The sequence below is a fragment of the Oryzias latipes genome, chromosome 6, assembly GCF_053564925.1.
Source record: "Oryzias latipes strain Hd-rR chromosome 6, Olatipes_Hd-rR_3.1".
NCBI classification, from domain to species: Eukaryota; Metazoa; Chordata; class Actinopteri; order Beloniformes; family Adrianichthyidae; genus Oryzias; species Oryzias latipes.
Genome location: NC_136242.1, coordinates 20,637,734 through 20,657,750, shown reverse-complemented (window position 1 = coordinate 20,657,750; position 20,017 = coordinate 20,637,734). Strand labels below are relative to the sequence as shown.

At 37.3% G+C, this 20,017-nt stretch overlaps 3 protein-coding genes across 10 annotated transcripts in view; 1 reads left to right on the top strand and 2 right to left on the bottom strand.

Annotated features, from left to right (window-relative positions):
- Positions 1–2: 2 nt before the first annotated feature.
- On the bottom strand, positions 3–5,719 carry pstpip1a (proline-serine-threonine phosphatase interacting protein 1a). Its single transcript, XM_078948735.1, has 15 exons — positions 5,580–5,719; positions 5,007–5,107; positions 4,852–4,926; positions 4,713–4,747; positions 4,517–4,623; positions 4,368–4,430; positions 3,893–3,997; positions 2,735–2,780; positions 2,446–2,525; positions 1,928–2,026; positions 1,755–1,851; positions 1,544–1,631; positions 1,390–1,466; positions 852–949; positions 3–750 (listed from the first exon to the last, which is right to left on the bottom strand). Exons 1-15 carry the CDS (start codon positions 5,607–5,609, stop codon positions 619–621), a joined length of 1,233 nt encoding a protein of 410 aa, XP_078804861.1. The 5' UTR covers positions 5,610–5,719; the 3' UTR covers positions 3–618.
- A 146-nt stretch (positions 5,720–5,865) lies between these two features.
- rcn2 (reticulocalbin 2) lies at positions 5,866–13,601 on the bottom strand. The gene is made up of 8 exons (XM_078948736.1): positions 13,477–13,601; positions 12,118–12,255; positions 11,934–12,036; positions 11,643–11,839; positions 11,319–11,432; positions 11,130–11,223; positions 10,914–11,053; positions 5,866–6,471 (listed from the first exon to the last, which is right to left on the bottom strand). Exons 2-8 carry the CDS (start codon positions 12,253–12,255, stop codon positions 6,328–6,330), a joined length of 930 nt encoding a protein of 309 aa, XP_078804862.1. The 5' UTR covers positions 13,477–13,601; the 3' UTR covers positions 5,866–6,327.
- Positions 9,942–20,017, top strand: part of scaper (S-phase cyclin A-associated protein in the ER) — a 60,634-nt gene continuing 50,558 nt past the window's right edge. For 3 of the 8 annotated variants that reach the window (XM_078948732.1, XM_023955815.2, XM_023955817.2), the window contains exons 1-2: positions 13,634–13,969; positions 19,702–19,819. In XM_078948732.1, the coding sequence (XP_078804858.1) occupies positions 13,802–13,969; positions 19,702–19,819 (286 nt within the window). In that variant the 5' untranslated portion in view covers positions 13,634–13,801. Of the gene's footprint in view, positions 10,021–13,623; positions 13,970–15,250; positions 15,701–19,701; positions 19,820–20,017 lie in introns of those variants that run through there. The other 5 variants (XM_078948733.1, XM_023955816.2, XM_078948730.1 and 2 more) reach the window with 4 other exon arrangements.

Here is a 20,017-nt window from a genome sequence, read left to right as displayed (position 1 = left end):
CATTTCAGCATCAAGTGTTCTTTACTGATTTTTTCTATTAAACAAAACAATGAAATCTACATTAAATATAAAGAACATCTTTCAAGCAATCCTTTGCATCTCAAATACAAAAATATGTACAACTATAAATCAAATGCACCTCAGCAGAATATCTTTGATTTTAGATCATTAAATACATATTTTTCACACAAAAAACAAACATTTCATGCATATAAATTAGTGCCATGAGTCTGTGCACAAGCTTGGCAAATGTCCCAGCCATCAGTGAACAAAAACAGTTTGGGTTCATGTCTATGATCCTGCAAGCTAATTAACAAATGTAATATTTGTGTTTTACTGAATTCACAACTATGCTTTTATAGTTTGTTGGAAGTTAAATGAACGTGTTTGTTGCTCTCAGCCTTTTGTTCGAAGGATTGCACTAAGCATGCAGCAAAGAACTGTTTTATCTGTGCACTTGTTTGCATTGCTACCACCAGGTGGCATCAGAGCTAAAACATTATTTTCAAAATCCTACAAACCCTAACTTCAATAAAAACAGGACAAGGTAGTTTGAAATGACGAAAAGGTAGACTGTCCATGTTGAAATACATGTTATCAGACCTCCATGTGCAGTGATCATACTTTTTCCAGGTAGGAACCTGGAAACAGCCCAGAATAACCATTACATTGCACCTTCCACCAGCCATCTTCGCCTTGATCTGTGACAACCACGACATCCCCAACACATAATGAGAGCTCGTCTTCCATCTACAGAAAGATTGAAGCAACCAGTGAAAATTTACTCTCTAAAAAATGATCAGTGTTTAAAACTTTTTAAAGTTGTGCCGTAATAGTGGGAATTAGCAGACCTGTGCCTGGTAGTTGTACACAGCCCTGTACTCCATACTGTTCATCTGGAGCTTTTCGGCTCCGGGAATGGAAGCATATAAGCCGTCTGTTGGATTTACTGAGGACGGACAATTGGTTACTAATCAGCATGTAATTTGCAACCATATGTATTATATATGATCAGTGGAGAAGTTGAAGAAAGAATCTACTCTTTGTGGCATACTGGATACTTCCTCCCAAGCTATATTGGTTGACACAGGGACACAACCCTACTGTAGGAGCTACTTAACCTTCTCACAGTTCTCATTCTGATATGTTCCTCCCCTTTGGAACTTCTTTGTATTTTTGTTGGCATTGTATGATCATTTTATGATCCAACTTCTCACTAGTCAGCCCGGCCTTTAACGATACACAGCTCCACATCAGCTTTGAGTTACAGAACAGTCTCACTAAAGAATTGGGCACTTAGTAGTTTCTCTTTTTAACTGTTAGGACTGAGTGACTTTGCATTAATATCCATTACTATTTCATAACTGGACTGTGACTTTAATAACTTACCAGGAGGTTGAGCAACAGGCTCATTGTTGTTCTCTTTGGAGCTTGTGGCACAGGTCCCTTGAAGCAGGTTTGAAAATCTACAAGTTAAACAAAACCCTTATAGTTTACGGCAAAACAACATTTTGTCATCGTTATAAAAAGGTGATCATTGAACCTTTTCTTTACTTCTCCTACAAATCCAGGGGAGCCATTTTTCTCAGATGAAGCAGGACTATCGTAATAAGATTGGAACTCAATTGGCTCTGCAGACAGAGAGAAGGTTCAGTGCACCCGGAACGTCTGCACAGCTGGGAGATAATATTCAAATCGTCGCCATGGAACATATTCAAATTTCAGTGTGGGAAGGCAAAGAGTTGAGCCCCTACCTGGGGGCATCGAGCAGGTCTTGTTTCTCTCCACAAAGTAGTTGTTGTCTGTGATGGTGTCACAGTTTTCAAGCATATTTCTAACATTCTCGTAACACTGAAAGAGCAATAATGTGTCACAAACACAGGCCTTTCATCCGCACATCAAGCACGCTTCAGACTTTCACACTCACCTCGTCATCTTTTACACACTGCATTGACAGGTGGTTGCAGTGAACCCAAAGGGCATTCCTCAGTATGTTGATTCGGTCCTCTTCTTGCTGCTGAAACATCTATGGAACAGCAGTTAGACACTGGTAAATAATTTAGAAAATATTGTGTCTCTTACAGTTTTTGCCAACTAGAATAGCCCGGATTCTTAAAACTTTCTTCAGGCAAAAAAGTTTGAGTCTTTCTCTTGAATACATTCAGGAATTCATGCAAGTCTTTGTATTTATGCCTCCCTTGTGTAGAAGTGTGTTTTTGTATTTTTCCTGCACTGTTGAGCTGTGACTCACAACTGCTTTTAAAAGGACATTTAGATGTTGGCAACCTAATTCTATCAAACAACAGAAGACTGTTTTGTATGGAAGCCTTTTTGGAAGATCGGTGACTCATCTAGCCTGGTTATAGGAGGTACTGTGTGTTCAGTTTTGCTTCTTTCTGGGGGTTGCATTTTAGGACAAACACCTCATAGTTTGAAATAACCCACCTCACAAATCTCAGTGTGTGTTTTCTCCCACTCCATGCGAACATCATCAAGCAGTTCAATGTTGGATCTGTACTGTTTTTCTGAAATGAACCCACAATTTCTTAGAATTCACCACATCGAGTCTAAATGAAAGTTCATGCATCAACTATGTAGTTGCATTGCAACTACAAAGTAAGAAATAAAGATATGAGCAACATGGAAAAATGTTTCAGGAATAATGAATTCCATTTTTTATTTTCCCTTTAATAATAATAAAGAAAGTTTCACTTCTCAGTGGGGTTATTCTTACCAGCTTCCACTGCTGCTTCTGTGCATTGCTTACATTTGGTGTTCATCTGAAAAAATAAAAAATAATGCATTTAAAGCAAAATTATTATTCTGTCAAGTTGTAAAACATCAACTAGGTATGATTTCAGCTTATTTTAATATTTTCATAATATTTGAACAATGTTTATTGTATTTTTTCTAATTAATCAAATCGGTCTCTAACAGACAGTGATACAAAAGACACAATGATCTTTTTGAAAATCTCTAAACAAACATATACATCTACAATATGTGTCTGTAAACTGATGTTTGTTAATCTACGCTTGTCAATTTACATATAAAGCAGGCATGTCCAAAGTCTGGCCAGTGGGCTAAATGCAGCCATTGTCCACATTTCTACTGGCCTGCAGGCTCTATTCCTTTAAAATTCAATAATATGCGGCCCCTAACAGAACTATTTATACCATGTCTTGATTCTGATTGGCTTAATTACATTATAAGCCATTGTAAACCTGTAACAACCCGAGCTTCAAATAAAAATGTTTTTATAATTTAGGTAAAAGCGCATTTATGTATTTTCCTGTTCTATGTGACGAAATGAAAAGTATCATATTTAAAAAAAAAAAATTAAAATTCATTTGCATTTTATGTTTTTATAAGGGTTCAAATAATCCAGGTCGAATGATTGGCCCCCACACGTTTTCACCTCCCCATATCTGACCTTTTTTGCAAACTGTTTGGACACCTCTGCCATTATGTTTGTATGCGCATTAAGTAATGCCAACACAAACACATAATTCTTGCAACAAAAATCCATAAACTAATACAATAACTGCTGCTCTTTAGTTACACTAACCTTTCTGCCTTATAGAAAAGAGAAATAAATGTTCTGCTTTACAAGGACACTAAAAGTGAACTTAAGTAAAAAATAGGAAATGACTACACACAAAAAAAGTATTACTTTACTTGAATTTATATAAAAAAATTTAATGACTGCTGAACTCTCAATAATTAGAATCAGACAACCAAAATGTCACAACTGTTGCTTGACAAATTATTTTCCTTTTTTTAGCGACAGATACATTTGAACAAAAAAATTTTGTGGTTACAATACAATTTAATTTACAATACAATATATGTATAACACTCTTTTGTGAGTTGCACCATCAAACATATTTACCTTCTCAATCTGTTTAGGAGTAGCTGTGGGCGCGGTGCCCAACCTCTCAGCCGTTAGTTTCGCCTCATCCGCTTCCCTGCAGCGTTGCTCATAGGACTTTTTAGACTGGGTTTTAGAAAGAAAAAAAAAGTAAGAGCAGTACTTTCAAGGTATACCAGCCCGGGTTTTTTCATTAGTGCTTCATACTGAACCAGTGACAGGAAGACGGGGTGGAAGGATACAGTCAAATAACGACTTGTCAAGTGTGAGGAGAGAAGAAAAAAATACACCCCCATTTCCTTCCTTTTCAGCACAGAAGGGACAATGTATCTGCTGTGTTTAAACTAAAACTGCCATATGCCAGTCATAGAAACCACTCTTCAGAGAACATTTATACAGATTTTCTTGTTTGTGCTGCATTATTAGTAGTCTGTGGACCAAAATTTGTGATTCAATATGAGTTCATCATCTGAGTTCTTTTAAAACTTAAACTTACATCAACTGTTCTCTTGTACTGGGAGACTTTATTTTTCTGGGTCTTCTCCATGGTAACTTCAAACTAGAAGAAGGAAGGGCATTGCAAAGTTATTCTGTTGTAAGTCCAGTTCCATAAAAAACAGGACACATTTTCTCATAAATATTTGCCTTTTTTCTCTGTTCTTTCTGACGTTCTCTGAACTCTTCCATTCTCTTCATCTCCTCCTTTAGGAGTTCAGACAGCTGAATATGCAAGCTTCCCACATTTTCAATTTCTATAAGACAACAAAATTTAGATTTATTAGTGCTGATATGTGTAGGATGGGGGCATCCTACACAAAATCACTGGGCAATCCCTGCTTACGAGTTTTCATTTCATCCAACGATGATCTTAAAGTGCTGCAAAAGAGGAAATTATAGTTTTCTTTCAATGATTTGCACTAAAACCTTTTTTTTAAATAACCAGCTTTTGCACTGAGTGATTTATAACTTAATGCACCTACCAAATCTCATTTAAACCCCCAGCTTTGCGGGCAATGGAGATCAGCTCCTTACCATATTTCTCCTCTGCTGATGCCCTTTATTACAATAAAAAATGTGTGTTGAGAATATTTTGACAGCTTTGGAATTTCACGTTACCAGAAACCGGTATCCACACCTCATTTTTAGGAGCTCCTCCATGTCTTTGCATGTTCGCCGGCCCTCATTAAGTCTTTGGATAATGATCTCATAACCAATATTGCTGATGAATTCTTTCCCCTGTGACCACAACACAAACTTTTTTAACAAAAACGCTGCAAACCACACAACAAACTATGGTGGGGGGTGCCCAATATTATACAAAAAGGTTCCTATGATATCAGAAACTAATCAGTCATAACTGAAGAGGATGGTTTTTTTTTTTAGCTTTCTGTGTGTAGGTGGTGTAGTTTTACTTTAAATTCAAATTGAAACAGTTGTATGTTAAGCTCTGATTGGAAAATGGAGAGACCTAATATGCATCTTATGTAAACGAGTTAACACTACCACTATTTTATTCAACAAACATTCAAAAATATTCTTTTATTATATGCCAAATTAATAAAGGAAAAGAATAGGAACAGATTTGAACAAACATAACAGTCATTTAGTCATACAAAAAAACGATAAACTATTAAAAAAGAAGTTTAAAAGCTATGGTTAACACAATGGATTTACAGTAGAACCACCACCAAACGTTTCAAAAACTCACCCAGAATTCATCTTTAAATCGTAAAGCCATCTTGCCACCAGTAAAAAAAGATGAAGAAAATTTCCTGCTACAGTGCACCAGCTTGTGACTCGACGCAAGTGAAATGGATCACTACCCTCTCAGGAAGCGAGTCTTCGTGCAGCAACTCACTCATAGCTGTTACATTTGAATGAGGAAGAGCTGCAACATGTCAGTGGTTGCAAAAAGTGAGCTCACATGTGAAGTGACTGCTACATAACATACATTACTTTGATTCATACATTGCAGCAAAAAAGTTCAGGCAACCTTTAAAAGGTAGATTTTATTATGTCTTAGTATGTCCTCACAAAGGAATTACAGTGCAACTCTCAATGCAATTTGCTGCCAACCATGAGTTATTGCATTGAATAAATGATGCAATAACAGAAATTTCCAACAGTTTGCAATTTAGCAGCCGTCCTGAGTAGTATTCGTTAGTTCAAAGTGTGCTGTGACTCATTTTAAAATGTACATTGTTAGTCTCATATTAAAACCCAATGTAGCCACGAAGGGGACCAAGCCAGGGTCTCATTGTCCTGGTCCCAAGCCCGAATAAATACAGAGGATTGTGTCAGGAAAATAAAATCTTTGACTAACCAAATATGCAAAACGTGCTAATCAGTCTTGTATTAAAACCCAAAATGTACCACCAACCTCAAAATGAAACAGGAAATGTCACAATAAATCTTTACTGAAACAGATAATAGAAATGTAAAACACAAAAGCAGGGTTATAATTCATCATGTGATCCGTGCAGCTGTCTGCCATAGTCTGTCACTTCACTGTTCATAAATGTGTCCTGGTTCTTCAAAACCTCTGCCACTGAAATCTGCTCGTCTCCATCTTGGTCCATTTCATTGATGAGGTGGAGAGCCTATTGATGACAAATTTATTAAGAATCAAGAGGTAAATCAATAGATACTAAACACGTTCTGTCTTCTTAAAAAAGTCTTCAGGGTATGTTTCTATTTTGTGTCACAAAATGTAAAAAAAATAGAGCCTCGCTTGGTTGCATGCTCAATAAATGCCACGTAGTTCAGTTGTTTATTTCCGGTTGTCAAGGCAACCAAGGTTATACAACTTTTACAAACATGAAAATAGCTTTTCAAGAAATGTAAAAATAAAAACAGCATTTCTTTAGAATGTGTTTAAAAAACTTCAGCATCCGTTAAATAAGTTATGAGTGTAGCTACTGGCTGCCGTGCCACAATTAAAGAGCATTGACTGCATTTGAAATAAAAAAACTTGGGAAAAAAGTAGGGGGAGCATCCTGTAACTTGCAGCTTAGAGAAGGGTGAGTAGTTTTATAACAATCTAGAGCATTTAGTAGCAAATAAATAAATGAATGAAAAGAGATTTTATTCTTTACAGAAGCCCAAGTCAGACTTTTAACAGTAAAAACCCTAAAAACTAGAAGGTAAAACTGAGGATTTTATTCTAAAATGTCAACTTTTTGAAAAAAGAAGTCTGATGTTACATTTTCTTTGAGTTGCTTGATTGATTTCAAAAAGTGTTCGAGTGAAGTTGTTGCTACAAAAGGAACTAAGAAAAGGTCATAAAGAGATGCACGTGCTTCTTCCCCATTTTAAGACTCTTAATGTTACTTCTTTAAAAGTTTAATGAGACAGTATTAGGTTACAAATCTATTGTTTAGAACCCTAAAATGTGTATATGTATCCTTAGGTTAAAACATACTTAATACATTGGAGTAAAGGCTTTTCTAAAACCTAATGTTTCTGTTTAGTAATGGCTAATTAACATCTTGACAACAGCAAACAGGAACCTCTGGTGTTCTCTATGTGGCAACCTCCTTTGAGTTGACCCAAATATTTGTGTTAAAATGCTCTGTCTTTGAACACTTTAATGCACTTTTCCTGTCAATTTTGCAAAAATGCACGTGCTTTATTTGATTAAAAAAAATCCTTCAAATGTATAGGTCCATAAGTGAAATTTAAGTTGGTTTTTTTTCACAGAAGAGAACCAGAAATATTTTGTTGGTTGTTTTGCAAATGCATCTAAAAATGCTTTGTGTGGCAGATTGTTGCAGAAAATAATGTAACCTGCAAAAACTATTGAAACAAGTAAAAAAAAAAAAAAACGCCCCTCTCACCCTCCGCGGGTGGTTTCTCCTCCAAGCTCGGGTCCTCTACCAGAGGCCTGGGACCTTGAGGGTCCTGCACAGTATCTAAGCTGTTCCTAGCACTGCACTTTTCTGGACTGAGATGACTGAGGTCTTTCCAGGGATCTGCTGTAGCCACTCGTCCAGCTTGGGGGTTACTGCCCCGAGTGCTCCATTACCACAGGCACCACTGTCACCTTCACTTTCCAGGCTTTCTCCAGTTCTTCTCTGAGTCCCTGGTTTTTCTCCAGTTTCTTATGTTCCTTCTTCCTGATGTTCCCATCACTTGGCACTGCCACATCCAACACAACGGCTTTCCTCCGTTAGAATGCTACTACTCAAGCTATAGTCTTTTCTTGACTTTTTTTCTCTCCAATAATATATATATATATATATATAGTGTCCTAAAAGTGTTTTAAAAAAGAGGCCTAATTTTGAATCTGAGAAACAGAGTTTACCAGCAAGACAAAGTTGAATGCTTCAAAGCCACAAGAAAAAGAGGCGGTGAAGACGTCATGTGTTCGGACTAAAAATGTGTGTGTAAAAATAAATAAGCTTCAATATAAAGCATGACATAAACTTTCAAAGGCGTCAGCGGCTGCACAGCGACACACTTGTTATGCCAAGGCTGTCAATGAAAGTCAATGGGAAAAAAAGATGACTGTAACTAGAACTGACTCTATTCTCCTCTTTCCATGTTATTTAAACCATGCAAATGTATCAATCCTCACTAAACGGGGATGACAGCGTCATCAATACCTACAAATATTTTCAAATGTGTTTATGTAAGATACGTTTGATAATCTATGTGGGGAGGTTCTTCCCTTTTATCCAATTAAGTGCCCCTTAATCCTCTTTAGAAAATCTTGCAAAAGTTCTTGTAACGTTTAACAGCACAGTATAAGTTTGCACAATTCCATTTTGTTCTTAAGAAACACCAGAATTTCAATGAAAGTTCTATTTACAAATGTCCGTCTCATTTGTGCAACTATTGTGTGCTTAGTAGCCTTTAGAAATAAGGCTTGGAGGCGGGGCAAAGGTTTGTCATATCTATTAATTTTAGACCGCTGCTGCTAAGTGTGCCTGTTATATCTGTGTCATCATTCAAACCCCTCAGAACAGACATGCTAGCTGTTGTGGTGTTTTTAGTCTTCCCTTAGTGAGTCAGAAGGTTAGATTTATTTCTACTAACGACATCAGTTGTTTGCTCAGTGATGTTTGTTTGCTAATCCTGCTTAAAAAACTATAATATACTCAAAATGTCCATAGTCTACATAACTAGTCGAAAGTGTTAGAGTTCTCCAAGTAACAAAGTAGTTCTTTTATTTTTTTATTTAAAGTGGTCATCTCCAGAAAATGCCCCAAAATGGTACAAAATAATTATCTGACAGAGCTCAAAAAAGGGTGCACTTATATAAAACTGAAAAACTGCTTACATTTTACAATTACACAAAAAGGCCCTTTCCAGTTCACTTAAACAATGAACAATTTGATGCGGTTTAGGTGTAACAAAGGTCGCTCAGGAGTTAAAAGTCATTCCTGTACGTGTGCTAACTTATTGTCCCCGATTACTTATAGCCTTCTCTGTCTGCGTGAAAGTACTGGAACACACGAGCCTAGCCGCTCATACCAGAGGGCACAAGATAATGACCCAAAACCCACGCTATTTCAGAGCTAGTCAATGATAAAGGAACAAAAGGTGGATTGGTCAGCACCAGTGACGTGCAGTCAGGAGAGGCAGGTGAGGCTGTGCCTCACCTGTCATTATGGGAAGAAAAGAGAAAAAATAAATTCAATTATTATATTTAATCAGTAATTTGTGCTTTGCAGTCATTTTCCATTTAAATGTACCATTTTTGGGTGTTTTTTCTTTTCAAAATCGCTGAATTTCCGCATTTGCCATTCAGATAATAAGAAATGACGTGCGATGAGGCACCAGCCCGCTGAGCCTCACCTTGGATTGCGCAATACCTATGCAGTCAGACAGTACTGCTGTCTCTCTGTGTGTCGGTTCAATCACCTGTACTATATGAGCTGAGTTTACATAATTTAGCAGATGTATATGATGTACAGTGTTTGTTTTTATAAATAACTGTATGTGAGGGACGTGTTTCTTGTGCTGAGCGCTAAACGCCGGCAAAAAAGCCGCTGGGTGAGGCCAGACTTTCTCGTGCCTCATGTTAGGGGGCGCCGGTGAGCCCTAAGATTATGAACAGCCTGAATATAATACTAGAAGAAGTGATAGCAAGCGGCAAGTCATTTTCTTCAGAAGGAGCGGCGTATGGACTTTATTTACAAGTAAAGGTAAGACGATAATAACGTTTGTGCTTTTTTCTATGCTGCAGTTTGTATATGAAAAAAAAACATGTTGAAATGATATTTTAAACAAAACGTTAACTGTTGTCAATTAAATGGTGAATAAGTTACTCAGTTATTTATACTCATGGTTCATATGTTTGTAAATCTGAGTGATGACGTCAGTGCCTCACCAGCCATTAACCTCACCGCACGTCACTGGTCAGCACAGTCTCCAGATTTGAGGATGAACTGGACAGACGAGTGAAAGCAAAGCAGTGTAAGAACCAAACATTTATGGGAGCTTCTAAGAGACCTGCGATGTACTTCTATAAGCTTCCCAACTATGTTCAGCTTTTATGTCTGTATAAAACAGCAACTTGAATGAAAGACAGTCACTATTCACACATAATTTTCTATACGAGCGGCCAGTGCTGAACTGTCTTCTTGGTCGAAAAGTTACGGTTAGGATTACGGTTAATACGTACGACCAACACTTAAAATACGTGCAGGCGATGCAGCAATGTGCAACAGGAATTACCATCAGTTTTTGTGCTTGGTTGGTACATGCGAATATTTGCCTAAATGAAAATTTAGGAACGCATTTTGCTCTACGAGTTCATTCTGCAGCTGTTTCTATCATCCAAACAAACTAAACTGGAATCATGGAAGAGTTCTAAAACCTTTGGCTGATAGTTTTACTGACTGATCACTTCGGAAATCACATAAGTGCTCGAGAAAGTTAGCATGCAGGTGTGAGAGACTTGGTTTTCAACTTTCTTCATTCAGAATATTGTTAGATATTAGACTTTTAAGATCAGGCAATATAAAGGTTTACTCGTGTGTTCTGTTTAAGATATAATTTAACATATAATTCATATGTGAGGCTGATGGAGGCTTACCTCCTCTCTTGCCGAACCGTAGCTATTGGGTGCAATCCAACGCAGCTGTTCGTCTCGATTTAAATTGCCATCTTTGTCTTGATCATATAGTTCTTTAAATCTCACCGTTTCTTCAATTTCCCACTTTGAAGGAGAATTATCTGATGATCAAAAAAAGGCGTAAATTAGAAAGTTGAGAACAGTCAAACGTGAAGGTTTCAAAGTTGGATATTTTACCTTCACCACGCACATCTCCAATAAATTCACTCAGTGAGATGAAACCATCCTTATCTGTATCGTATTCAGTCAATACATCTTGGATAGTGAAATCCTGAAGAAATAGAAGGACGCTTATTTAAAGCTGGCTATTGCAATAGATAAGACATATGCAAAATTAAGTTTAGTTTTGCAGGAGGTGCATCTCACAGCCATGCGATCCACTTCAGAGGGATGAGTAAAGGCCAGGAACTCTGATACACTTAGACCAGGTGTGTCATCTATGTCTGCAAAATCAAAACGCTTTTTTTCTTTCAAGTGAAGCTAAAAAAAAAGAAAAGAAAAATGAATAAAACTTTGTGGAGAGATCCATCTGGATACATGTAAACATTTTTGTGCAATTTTCATTGAGTAACACCTCTTAATCAAAAAAAAAAACAAAAAAAAAACAACAACTTCTTAACGAAACAAGAAAAAGTTGTTTTTTCTTCCAATAACAAACTTAACAGGATGTTTAAACATTTTAAGTTGTACCTGTCTAAGCGAATCTTGTTCTGGGTCTTCCAGAACAGTGCTTTCATCAAAAGTAAACAGCTGGTCATGAGCAACAGTGTTGTATTCTTCCCATGTTAAAACTCCATCTTTGTTTAGGTCAAACTCAGGAAAGCGCTCCTCTGCATCCTCCAGAGCGTATTTTCTGTAAACATGCTGAATCCACAGCGTGATTTCCTCTGTTAATAAAGCACACAGCATGTCGAGAACACTATGCACGACCAGCTGGTTTATTTTATTAACTTTATGACCTAAATCAATAAAAAGACATACCTGCACCCAGAAGGTTGTCCCCATTTGTGTCAATTTTCTTCACAATTTCCAGCAGTTTCTCCCTCTGCTCTTCTGGAGTGAGTTTTTTTATTTCTTCTGTGGTCTAGAAAACAAAACAACAACAACAACAAATGACTCAAAAGGTTTAAGGGAGCAATAAATCATTACAAAATAAAAAGTAAACCTCATCTCCCAGTAGTACAGCCATGTCATGGTCAGGGTTGTGCTGATCTCCATTGAAATGATCTTGGAGATGTTTGTGGGAACTAAATCCAAACCCAAACTGAACTACGAGCCATACAAACACTGCAACCCGTTTCATCTAAAACACACGAATAAACAGACAGTGTTTTAAATTAATGCTAAAAGGTTTTTACATGTTCCTGAAACACAAAGACAGGAAACATGAAGATAAAGCCAATGCAACTATGCTATCTGGTGGCCACCTGGGGAAATATTATTAAAGCAATGGCAGCAAAAGGAGTAACGCGTAAAAACAAAAAACTAACTTATTACTTCTTTTTTATCTTAAAAATGTAAGGCAAAGCAAACAAGCCAATGGTGTAACAAGTAAAAACCCCCAAACAACTGTATTTCCAAAATGCGTGTGTTTACCATGGAAAGTTTTCCGCACTACACTTCATTCTGATGTCATTCACCTTTGTTTCGAAAGTGTTTCCGGTCATACATGTCAAAATAAAAGTTTTTGTTTTATTTTTTTGTCACAGAACTAAAACGTTTATTTCACTTATAGCTGCAAATTAAAAGAACGTGGTATTAAATTTATGTTTAAAAATAGAAAGTGTTTTGGAGAGACTATCTGAAAATGTAGTGATGTGAGAACATTGCATATTATGAGCAATTTACTGAGCTCAGTGATGAACCAGGCAGGTCACAGGGCTCACCAACCCTCTTCCAAAGATATAACATCTAAAAATAAAGAGGTGAGGAGGATAAAATCTATATTTTTGCATTGGAGATGGAAAAAAAGAGGTGAAGAATGCTTTCACAGCATTGCTTAGTTTTTGATTCTCCAGTACACAAAAGCACCACACTTATGTTCTATCATAACATCATTGGGGTTTTTGAAAAGTATTGTAAAAGCAGTCATAAAATACAACAAATACTACAAGATAATATTCTACATTTTCAATGCTTTTTTTTTATGTTTACCCGTGACTACAATTACAAGGGTAAGAGTCTGAAATTTCCCTGTCTGATCCAAAAAACCAAACTATTCCTCCTTCACAACTTCATCTTCTGCAGTTTTAATCCCTCATAAAAAAAGGTAAAAAAAATCTGAGATAACAAGAAGAAAATGTTATTTCAACTTGTTAGAACCCATGGTGACATCGGTGTAACAGTAAAAAATTAGAAATGTGTTCAGTTGTCCACCTGTTCTGTGGTATATTCCACATACACACACGCACACACACATAAAATAAAATAAAATGTATAACAGATGACAAAAAAGCTTTTATTTTGAAGATATTTGTGTTCTTTCGTTGTATTCCTTTCTCTGAGCTGTGTCAGCGCAACCAACCTTCTTAAATGTCCCGCCTGATCTTTGTGGTTGCCATGGTAGACAATATGTAAACCCGCCCCCCTTCAGAACGAAATCTGTTCCACCCTTTGACCTGAATTGTACCGCCTGTGATTGGCTGTCTCTATTGCCATTGGGGCATTTCTATTTTCTAATTGGATAATCCAAACGTCAATTACAACTGTAAACTTAACGAACTTCCTGCTCTTGTGCGCACTGTCATGGATTTATCTGACATGTTTTTTCCATTATTGCTAACACAAATACAAATTTGTTAATAGGTTTTTATTTCAGTGTAAGTAAGCGGAGATTGTAAAGCAGGCTAATGTCCAAAGACAGCCGCCACGATGGTCGACGCCGTGGCGCCGGTCAGCATCGCCTTGGGCCGAGAATCAGCCAAGGTGCAGACGGGAGGGAAAGGTCTGGTAGCAACAGCTCTGGCTCATCGCACGGAGGAGGCAAGAGTAAGAATGGCTCTATAACATCTTTGAAGGTATGTGTAAAACTTAACAGACTTGCTAATGAATGCTTAAGTGATAAACACAGAGGCGCTTTGGGGTATAGGTGAAGCTAGCTTCACCACATGATGATGGTCATTTGAAATTTCTTTTCCGTTTTCTGTCACTGCTAGCTCTTTAAACTATATGTTTTCATATATGGAATTAATGGCAATCAATTATTTGATCAATATTAATCCTAAAGTGTCATTATTAGAAATGGTAATAAACAAACCCATGTTATAATAGTATTATCTTGTTCCTATTAGTTTTTTTTAATTTTATTTTATAGAATAACAACGTTTTCTTTATTCTAATGCATAAACACAGTACATGTCTCTACTTATCTCAATATGTAAGAAAATTGCACGAACATCACTTCCATTGTGTGTAATGAAATCAAAATTGCCAAGATCTAAACATCAAGAACTAAAATATGAAAGTACATTTTTGAACAATTATTTAGGAATAACAAGAAGGGTTATCGCTTTAAAGACTCACTCCAATACAAATTGTGTCTTTAGTGTTATTAAACATGTTCTTGTAGCATTTTTCCTCATGATGGAGAATATGAATAAAGAGAATTAAGAGTGAAACTGGGTTTGAGTATTTCTTTATTCAGATCGTGGTGAATCGGGAGCTGACAAAAAAAAACAACACAACTACAGTTTGAAAAAGCTCGTAGTTGTTGCGTAAAAACTACAACTGCAGACAAAGCCATGTACATCTTTGTTTCCTTTGTCTTTGTCTAAGGTGGACTCTGGCTCAAAACTGTAAAATATTGCTAAACATTTTTGTCATACCGGTAATGTTAAGTTGGGGTTGTGAGGGGCTGTATAGTGGGAGAGAGTGTAAAAACAGGTATGATGGGAAATGAGGACAGGCTTTCTCCGTGCCAATACAACTCTAAGGCGAATCTCTATTGAACTCCTGCCGCTCTGCTGAACCTATGTCCTAAAAATGAACACAGGCTTTTTGATGTTTGCCTAAAAACGGCACAATCATAAAATAAAAGACTACTGGCACCACTTTTAAAACAGCTCAAATTATGATTGGAGTGAGACTTTCAAAACAACCTTTATTTATGTCTGCACCTCATTATGATGATGCATCATGTAGCAGTTGACTCATCACTTATAGTACATACTGTTTTTTTATGCCAGCTTGCAGCTTTACTGCCTCTCTCTCACCATTCAGCAGGGCCACAGCAGCAGACCGGCTGTGCACACACGACTGGGCAGTGTTGTGGTTGAAGGGGAGAGCAAGAGATGAGAAGCAGATAGTGTGGGGGCTCTGGTGCAGAGCGGAGGGAGATGAGGAGAGGAGCAGAAGCAAACGTAGGAAGCTCCATGCAGCGGCAAGCTGGAGAGAGTGTCAGGCGTTAAGTTAGGCCCAAGAAGTGGATGCTTACTCAGCTGAGTGCAGGGGGCTCAGACTAGATTACAAAGCTCTGGACGGCATAGCCAAAATGAACGAGAGTACTTGACAGGCCTTTGAGCGCTCGCCTCTGTCAGTCTCTCTTGAAAGAGGAGTTGACACAGCTGGGCAAGTTGCTATAGCACTGAGGACTACACAGTAGAGGGTTATTTTGGTCCTGCTGTCAGACGACGATGTCACCTTGGACAAATGGCAGTCCTGGTTAGGGTAAACAGGTTGCAAGAAGTGGGCTAAATATGTCAGGCGCGGATAAAGACGAGGAACCTCCTTACAGACTCTACTTCTATTCTGTACGTATTCTCCAATGTGAGTTTTTTTTTCATTTCTTTCCTAAAGAGGTTTGCAAGAGATGCCTGTTTGTAGAGCCTTCTAAAAGGGAAACTCGATACTTTCCCCTTGCATGTGGCTCTATAGAATAAATGGGCTCTGTCTTGCATGAGGAAGAACTTCCAGGCTAAAAATGAAAGCTGAAGCTCCACTTTGTTCCTTTTCGATGCAGACCAGGAGATGACTTCTTGGCATCTGATTAAGTGCATCTACAATGTTGCTGTAAACCTGTTCTTTTCAGAACTGGCTGCTGCACTTTTCATTTCCAGTTGTAAATATTATGAAAGCTGTGTCTTTCGTTGTTAACCCAGCCCAGGAAAACCAACATAACCATTCAATCTTTTTAAAGGTGCATTGCTGTCCATTTTAAAGGGCTTTTGTTTAGATTTCTTTTATCTCTTTGTAAGCTTTTATTTCTCCAATTGCCAGAGTAAAGGCCAAGCAATGCCACTTGACATGTAAAGAATTTTGCTCACCAAAAGTAGGTCAGCTGAGTGTCTCCCTTAGGGACATTAAAATTATCAGTCAAATACACACATGCTGTTTTTTTGCCCGCATAACTCCCAATAAGCACATTACACATGCCTTGGAGTTATAGATGGGATTTTTTTTTCATAAAATCATACTTATTTTGTGCTTGTTAAATTATTTATTTTGACATGAAATAATAATTACTCTGTAGATTTCTCATTTCAGTGGTAGCGCTGGTGAAAGGCAGCCAAGGATCTGCTCATTCCATGACTCATTTGCTATCAACAAATAAAATGCCTACTGACCTTTTCTGTTCATTTGACTTAATAAAATATTAGATTGTAAATTACTTTTGTTACAGTATTAACACAATAAAACCATAGATTAAATTGACTGATATCCTGTGAAAAATGTGTTTGCTGATATTTTTTCTTTCTTTTTTTTTCTTCTTTTTTTTTTGCATAACTTAGCTGCCAAAATAGCATATAAACTACTGATGTTACTTTGGAAGGTTTAAAGCACGACACCACCCAAAGGGGGTCTTCCCAAGACTCATATGGCTGTTAACTGCCTATGAAAGTCCTATAATGAGATTTAAAGGAAAGAGGAAGATCAATAAACACCAGTGAAGGTGGCCTTCTTGGAGTGGATCTTTATTGGGATCGGGCCAATCCAACTTTCTTTGCCGTGTCTTCTGGAGAAGTTTAAAGCTCCGAATGGGTCTTAATTACTTGCAGATGCTTTGAGAATGAGCAAGTCAGACATGCAGGGATTGTCACAAGATCAGGATGCAAGTGGGACGCTAATTCTGCCTGGTAGGAGATCATAAAAGGTCGAGGCTTCTGAACACCTCACCTCCATTAAAGGGTGATGGTAGGACACAGAGGAGTCAGCATTTAACAGGAAGAACAAAACTTGGAAGAGGAATTGAAAAGCATTCTCAGGGAGCAAGACCAAATGAGACCCTTCCTTTTGAGGGTAAATACCTGAGCAGACCTTCGGTGACTGGAGGCTTCCACATCATCCTGGCACATTTGTGCAAGTGGAGCTTGAGAGGAGCTACAGTGCAGGTTCTGTGGGGAAATAGGAACAGTGGCAAAAAAAGACAAAGGCTGCTCATGGGAAATGAGGTTGGGAGGAAGATAAAGTTCCTTCAAGAAGTCCAGATAAAACTGAAGTGGAAGGTGGTGTTATGGTCTGAAGAGGCTACGGAGATCATGCTCATTGAATTTACAGTTTAATGGAAGAATGGTGTAAACTGGTATTTAAAAAAAAAAAAAAAAATAGCAACCAGTTTCAAGACCTCCTGCATCTGACCTGGCTGTTTCCAGTCAAGGTCGGATGAAGAGGATTCCCTCTACATCCGGTAGAGGGAGGAATATCGAACGCTACAATCCTAATATTTACTCAAGTAAGAGCCACTCTTACTGGCAAGACAACTATTTACACCCTAAAACTTCAAGATTCTGCTAACAAAAGATGTAAAAAGACAAATTCTGGTATTAACAGATATTGACACTGAAAAAAACAGAACATCCTCTTATTTAGTCTTTTTGGCAACAACAAGGCTTTCACTGATCTGTAGAATTAAATGGGAATCTGATACTTTCAAACAAACATTGGTCAAAACTTACATCAGATATTTAAACCTTCCATTTCTTTAATAATATGCAGCAAATAATCTTTTTTATTTTAAAGAAAATTATGCATTTGAACACAGTCCACGGCTTGTGTGTCTGAAATGTTAAACGTGTTGTGACCGATAACTTTGTTTCCTGGTATTTTTATCGTGGTTGTCTGGTCAAAGCTGAAAAATGTTAGCAAGACTTTTTGGTAGAGATGTTTTACACCGGCTGATGCCCAAAATGAATTTTTCTTTTCATGCATTTATCTTTTGATACTGATAATGTGCTGAAAATCTTTTTTTTTTCTAGAACAAGTGGTACAAAAAGTAATAAAACAAATGCAGAGCATTAGAACTACAACCGTAAGTAGAAGTAGATTTTTTTTCTTTTTCAAATAAAAATCTGCTTGAGTAAAGGGAAGGTGGAGGAGAGCTACTTTTAGAAGTTCATCTTGATGTGCTGCAGATGCATACAAAGAGCGAGCAGTCTGACATTATTTGTTTTGGTTTACAGTATGTTTCCCCACCCGGGGTGACATCCCAGCTTACTGATGCATATCCAATGTGCAGGTCAACCATGATGCATTTTCTGCACTGACTCCGTTCAGACTGTGTGCCTCGAGCTGTTTCTTGTCACGGTCTGTGCCAGAAAAACCTCTCCCATCCACTTACAATGCTGTGTACCACAGTGGTCCTGGTCCACAACTACAAATGAGGATTTTTGTGCTTTTAAGTTAGAATCTTTGGACCAAATGTAGTCATTATATGAACAACTTAGTAGTCACTCAAAATCTGAGTCAACATATTCATAATCCTAATTTTCTTAAAAATATTTTTGGGTGTTTTTAACATGTTCTTGTGGCTTTTTTTTATGATGGAAGACATGTACCCAAAAAAATAAGTTCAAAATAGCTTTTCTGACTATTTTTCTTTATTTTAAATTCTTGTTAATCAGAAGAAAAAATGTTGAAAAAGAACACATTTGTGATGTAAAAAATACAGTAGGCGGGCCACAAGCTCCCTCCTCTGCTCTGCTCTCCCCCAATCTAAGATATGAACTATGATATATGTTATTCACAACTAAGATATGAATTTCTAATGAACTCCTGCTCTGCAGCTGGCTAAAAACGTCATAATCATAATTAAAAGACCACTGTGAACGCTTTTAAAATGGATCAAAAGACAACGAATGGGTCTTTAATGCAAAAAAACAGATTTACCAGACTTTTGTGGGTTATTGAAAGTCTTGCCCATTTGAATTCTTTGGATAAAATATTAATACACAATGTTCCCCTTTTTTTCTAATAATATTGAAAATGAAATTGTTTTATTTCAAGCAATCAAAACAAAAATAAAATGGAGACAAACAAAAGAAATATATTTTTGTACACATCAAAACTTGTATGGATAATTAGTCATGTGTGGATTGGAAAATAAAAGAAATCAAAAAGTAAAAGAAGATAAATCCATACGCACAAATACACACAAGCGCAAGTAAATGATGACATTTGATTACTCTTTGTCATAAACAGACATATTTGCCCTTATAAATACATATTGAATCCGTTAAATATTAAGTTTTTAAATGTTAAGTTTCTTAATTAGGGTTTCATTAATTCAGTTGCTTTAAAGGGAGCGGGAGGAAGCAAACTTACATAATCGACTTTAGTGAAGGTGTTCAATTTGGTAGTATCAAACCCTGGCTGCAAAGATGTCATAAAACGCTTGTTATACTTGAGCAATACTGCATTTAATGGCAAGGCGCCTTTTACTTGAATGGCACCGTATCATATATTTGCTTGATAAATCATCAAGACAATTCCCATGCTGGAAAAATGCTGTGAGATCTTCCTTCCTTCTGTTTTGCAGGCCTCGTTTCAGCGCTCCAACAGCCACGACAAAGTTCGCAGGATAGTCGCTGAAGAGGGCCGTGCTGCTCGAAACCTCATCGCCTGGAGTGTGCCTCTTGAGAGCAAAGAGGAGGAAGGTTGGTTGCTGCATGCAACATAAACTTGTGGCATGTTTGTAAAAGGTCCTAGGTGATGCGTGACAGCCTAATCTCAGTTTGTTTGAACCATTTGGGGATCCACCTTTATCAGCCTTCAGGGGTATTGGTTTGTTTCCCTGCCAGACTTGACTGTCTTTGCCAGTTAGAATGTTAATAAGGAGACACGAAAGATGCTTT

Excerpts from the sequence above, each read along its gene's own strand:
- rcn2 (XM_078948736.1), bottom strand. The coding sequence starts at position 12,255 with ATGAAACGGGTTGCAGTGTTTGTATGGCTCGTAGTTCAGTTTGGGTTT. Across the intron at positions 12,037-12,117 it reads CTGTACTACTGGGAGATGAG|ACCACAGAAGAAATAAAAAA; the intron begins GTTTACTTTTTA and ends TTTGTTTTCTAG. Across the intron at positions 11,433-11,642 it reads AACAAGATTCGCTTAGACAG|CTTCACTTGAAAGAAAAAAA; the intron begins GTACAACTTAAA and ends CTTTTTTTTTAG.
- pstpip1a (XM_078948735.1), bottom strand. The coding sequence starts at position 5,609 with ATGGCTTTACGATTTAAAGATGAATTCTGG. Across the intron at positions 4,748-4,851 it reads GGGGGTTTAAATGAGATTTG|CACTTTAAGATCATCGTTGG; the intron begins GTAGGTGCATTA and ends CCTCTTTTGCAG. Across the intron at positions 751-851 it reads TGTACAACTACCAGGCACAG|ATGGAAGACGAGCTCTCATT; the intron begins GTCTGCTAATTC and ends ATCTTTCTGTAG.